The 5,071-nt window shown below is 36.5% G+C and overlaps 1 protein-coding gene across 1 annotated transcript in view; it reads left to right on the top strand.

The window, feature by feature from the left end:
• LOC145720263 (CUB and sushi domain-containing protein 1-like) overlaps positions 1-4,832 on the top strand; it is an 861,742-nt gene extending 856,910 nt beyond the window's left edge. The window contains exons 5-6 of the mRNA XM_081812882.1: positions 4,351-4,558; positions 4,715-4,832. Coding sequence (XP_081669008.1) covers positions 4,351-4,558; positions 4,715-4,832 — 326 coding nt within the window. The remainder of the gene's footprint in view (positions 1-4,350; positions 4,559-4,714) is intronic.
• Positions 4,833-5,071: the final 239 nt, after the last annotated feature.

Below are 5,071 nucleotides of genomic sequence, written 5' to 3'. Positions count from 1 at the left end.
TCACCCCATCCCTCCCACCCCACCCCCACTCCAGGAACCCTCAGTTTGTTCCTGAGATTAAGAATTCCTCACATCAGTGAGGTCATATGATACATGTCTTTCTCTGATTGACTTATTTCGCTCAACATAATACCCTCCGGTTCCATCCACGAGAATCTTACTTTTGACAACTGAAATAGGAATAGCAACAATAATTTTCTCATACCTATTGAAAGGATTCAATAAATGGTCCAGATAAAAGGCTCAGTACAAAATATCATGTACCTAAAGTGTACTCAATAAATACAAGACCCCGACTTGAGTAACATGCCAAAGTTATGAATATCCTATATGTTACCCCTCATGTATATTATAAAATTGCACCAAAATTTCATGTCAATATACAGGAGCAAAGAATGATGTCAGTTTTACCCTTAGCTATTTTCCTTTTTTAAAAAATGTATTTTTAACTAATTATTTCACCATTGTTTTAATTTTAGGGTCTGATAACGAGAGGTTAAACCTTTGCCTGTGTTTAGAATTTCTTTCTGAAATTCATTCTTGCTTAAATTGTCATTTACAGTCTTTTTTAATCAATCTTTGTGTATTGTTCTTAAAAATGTGAGTAGAATAAAGTATAGATCGCACCCTTTGTTACATTGAAATATTTTTCATTGTCTTGTTTTTTATTTTGAATTTTATTTTTATAGATTTATTTTGAAAAGAATTTCTTTATATAGGTAGTTTCATTTATTGTAATGTTTCTTTTGTTTTAATAATATACTTTCTGTTTAGTTAATACATTATTTGGTAATACAGTATATTCTGCTAATTTACCTATTATTTTATACATTCAAACATTTTAATTAATGCAATTAATATATATTTTCTATTAGGCTGTTTCTAAATGATTTTTCAAATTTCTCTTTTCCTAGTCACTTTGTTAATACACTCCTCTCCCATCACTGATGATGATCATTTTATCATATCCTGAATCGTCCTATGTATTTGGGTCCTCATAACACCCTGTTTTATGAGGAGAGAGGTTCCCATTCCTACTTAGCAAAATCTTTATCATTAAGTGATATTTTAGAAGAAGACAATTTAATATCTTTTGCAGTCATACTGGAAGTTCACAACTAATATGATTTCCAAAATTAATGAGTTAAGATTAAATAAATTTTCCAAGGCCAAATGTGCTTTGGAAGATGTTTACTCAGTTGTTTTATCTATATAATTATTCTACTGATATTTTTATAAATCTAATAATACAGTGTCTTTTTAAAAATATTTGCCAATCTAATATAGTAGTTATGTTACCCTTCCTTAAATGCTTTTATGTGTACAGATGAGTAAAATGTTACAGTTTAGAAAAAAATTCTCATACAAAAACAGGAAAGAAAATAAAGCATTAAAATATTCTATTGGAGGGGCGCCTGGGTGGCTCAGTTGGTTAAGCGACTGCCTTCGGCTCAGGTCATGATCCCGGAGTCCCGGGATCGAGTCCCATATCGGGCTCCTTGCTCAGCAAGGGGTCTGCTTCTCCCTCTGACCCTCCCCCCTCTCATGTGCTCTCTCTCTCTCATTCTCTCTCTCAAATAAATAAATAAAATCTTTAAAAAATATATATATATATTCTATTGGAGAAATACTTGAGGCACCATTGTAATTGCTTTTAAATATCCCTCCACACACAAATAACACACACAAATATTTTTACCATACTCTGTCCTAAAGGCAGTTTTCTGTGGTTTAAGTTTTTTATCCAGTGAGTGGCATAAAGTACTTTTTGTTTTATGTGCTTAATTCTGAATTCTCCAAGATTTCAATTAGATTATCTAAACAGCATTTTGTAACATTTTAGGTGAAATGTTGCATTAAGAAATCATAATATATCCTGCATGTATTTAGCCTGACATAATTTTAACTGTCATACATTTTTAAATATCCTATGGCCATTAAAATGTCTATCAGAGAAAACACAATGGTGATTGCAGGTTTAGGATAAATATATATATATTTTTCTTTCTGCCAATTTCTTTTTTTTCTCTTTATTTCCATTTTCTATTCTTTGTCTTCCTCATATCATCTCCTGTTTACAGCAAAGTTGCCATAAAATTGTACCACTTGTCCACTCCCGTAATGGGCCCGGCAGTCCTCTGGGATTAGTGAGTGTGGTCCTCACTCATCAGCCCCTTGCAGTCTGGTCCTCCATGCTCTGCTCAAGCCATCACCTGAAGTCCTAGGAAAATCTACAGACTTCCTGTCTAAGCTTTGAGGCTCATTGCATCAAAAATGAGATGTAGAAGGGACAATGGGGGTTCTTCACTTCCCCAATGTCATGTTACATGGGAAAGGGATGCATTCCTGAGAGGGAAGCTCATGTGACTGGGACTTATATCAGCTGGTGAGCACCAACACAGCTCCATCAGCTGTTGAGATATTAAAATATCCCCGTGGCAGTTCATGTACATCCACTTCCTGGAGTCCCTGGAGCAACCATGTCACCCCAGCTTCATAGGCACTTTGTACAGGTCGTCAGACTTTCCAGCAGGCAAACGACTAGAGGGATAGAGGCACAGAGAGAGGCTCCAGAGGCGGGCTGCAGAGCCACCGCTGACGCAAGTTGTCGCTGGCTGGTGCCGGCCTGTGCATGCTCTTGACGGACAGGTGCAAAATCACCCCTGTCTGGGGAAGGTTGCCGAGGTACTTTCCCAGAAGAAACCAGCGTGCTTCTTTCTATTCACTCTCATTCTATATTTCTGTTATGTTATACGTATAAACACACCTGTTTGAATGCCTTTTAAATCATAAACAGTGCTTCAGTGCTTAGGATACCATTTCAAAAATCCAGTATGATTTGATATAAGTTTTTCCTCCGTCTATCGCTTTGGAAGGGGGGCTGTTCACCACCGAATTGAATTACAAAGCATTTATGCAATCTCGACTGTTGTAATTAAAGTAATGCCTTTCATTTCATCAGCCAGTCATAGCACTGGATTTGATAACCTTTAAATCCACTCATTTACAATATTTTATCTTTTTTATTTGAGTGCTATAATGATTTTGCATTATATTGGGGTGACTTTTGCAGCATATGATACAATTAGAGAAATAAAACCAATGTATTAAATAGAATTACACTATGTGTATTAATGATCATACATGTATATATGTTCATGTATGAAAAGCTATATTACTATAGAGGTGTCAGTATAAGTAAGTGAATAATATGTTTGCATTCTCAGTTGTTTTATTAGTAGCCAATGTAAATATCTGTCCCCCTTGATCTTGTGCAGTCAGTCACAGAAGTTGCTAAAGGCAAACTCCCCCAACTTGGTGACAGGCTGACTTCCTACATCCCTCCTATTGCAGCACCAACACCCATAAATGTTAAATATGCTCTTAGGGTAGAAATTATCTGATGGGAAAAAAGGAAGGAGGGGAGGAAAGAAAGAATGATACCCATAGACAGGTTTTAAAAGAAGTGTTTTACAAATACTTATTTACCCTGTGTTACAGTTTCCTATGTACATAGCATTTTGTAATAGAGGTTATAAATTCAATAACATGTATATTTTACCCTAAGGAAAACCTTACAAGATCTGTTTCTCCTCAAACCAACATTTTAATGTTAATTTATATCTTAAATGCATTTTGTCATCCCTGACCTTTTACTTGCCACTTTCCAAGTTATGCCACTTTTTTTCATGCAACTGTTTCCTACACAGAAGGTTTTTATGAATTGATGTGTCTGTGTTATCATATTAGTCAAGAACTTATCCGAAATTCAGAACCAAATACACATTCCAAACTCTATAGGAAAATAAAAAATAAGGTGATGACTACTTTTAAGAGCACTGTATTTTTTACATCTAAAACTAATGATGTAATGTATGGGGATTAACATAAGAATAAAAAAAAATAAAAACATCAAAAAAAAAAAAAGAGCACTGTATTTTCAAAGCCAGGTACCAGTGAATTAATAAAAGATTGCTACACACTTTTAAATCTCAAGATGTTTCTGAACTATCTCCATCTTGTAAGAGTCAGAGAAAATCTTTGAAAATTGTTACGCTGTCTGTGAACATCAGGTGTATGCGGCAATACACAGTCCAGATATTAGAAAAGCCGCAATTTCTTTCTCTCCTATGGTGAGAATTCAGTTAATAATGCAGTATAATTATTTAGAATTTTGTAAGTTTTTCCGTAGAACTAAATTAATAAATCAGAAGAAGCCTTTGTCATAGTGAGAGTATCAATTTTGAGTTCAGAAAATACTGGTCACTGATCAAGAGGGATACTCTGTAGATGCACTTGTGTATGAGGCTGTCTGGAAACCTGATTGCCTCTTGTTTCTGCTCCTGCCAGCTGAGGGAGCCTGCGGAGGGACCCTGCGGGGAACCAGCAGCACCATCTCCAGCCCCCACTTCCCCTCGGAGTATGGGAACAATGCCGACTGCACCTGGACCATCCTGGCCGAGCCGGGGGACACCATCGCCTTAGTCTTCACCGACTTTCAACTAGAAGAAGGGTACGATTTCTTAGAGATCAGTGGAACAGAAGCACCATCGATATGGTAAGTTCTGGGCAAGAAATGTGTTTACCCCAGATCCAACAATAGGCTTTATAAGATGGCTTTCTTTGGACATTCATTGGCAAACGTAAGTGTTCTTTTCTTGCTTTGCTATTTTGACCACTAACGAGGTCATTTATATTGTGACTGATTTCAAAGTGTCCAAGGTGTTTTTGTGCTGGTCTTTGGAGCTGGAGAAATTATCAGCACATGGGCATTGGCAGTTAACATGCCCTCGTTCTGGACTCTTGTAAAGCAACTCAGAGATGGTAACTAAGCCAGCTAAGTTAGTGTTCGGATTTGTTCTGGAGCTGATTCAGTGTAAGCAGATATTTTTAGACTGCGGCCATTTGAAAATGTCATGTTACCAATCATGGATCTACTCTGCTGCAGATACACAGGATAGCGTATTAATTTTCCTTCCTGAAGATGCTGTACCTGTGAGGGTCAGAGGCAAACCATAAATAGTGATCCAACATAGATAAAAAATTAGTCGACTGAGGATCACTTCTCTGG

The sequence above is a fragment of the Leptonychotes weddellii genome, chromosome 2 (genome assembly GCF_054177405.1).
Source record: "Leptonychotes weddellii isolate Sample4059 chromosome 2, ASM5417740v2, whole genome shotgun sequence".
In the NCBI taxonomy this organism is placed as follows: domain Eukaryota; kingdom Metazoa; phylum Chordata; class Mammalia; order Carnivora; family Phocidae; genus Leptonychotes; species Leptonychotes weddellii.
This window is presented reverse-complemented; position numbering and strand designations above follow the sequence as displayed.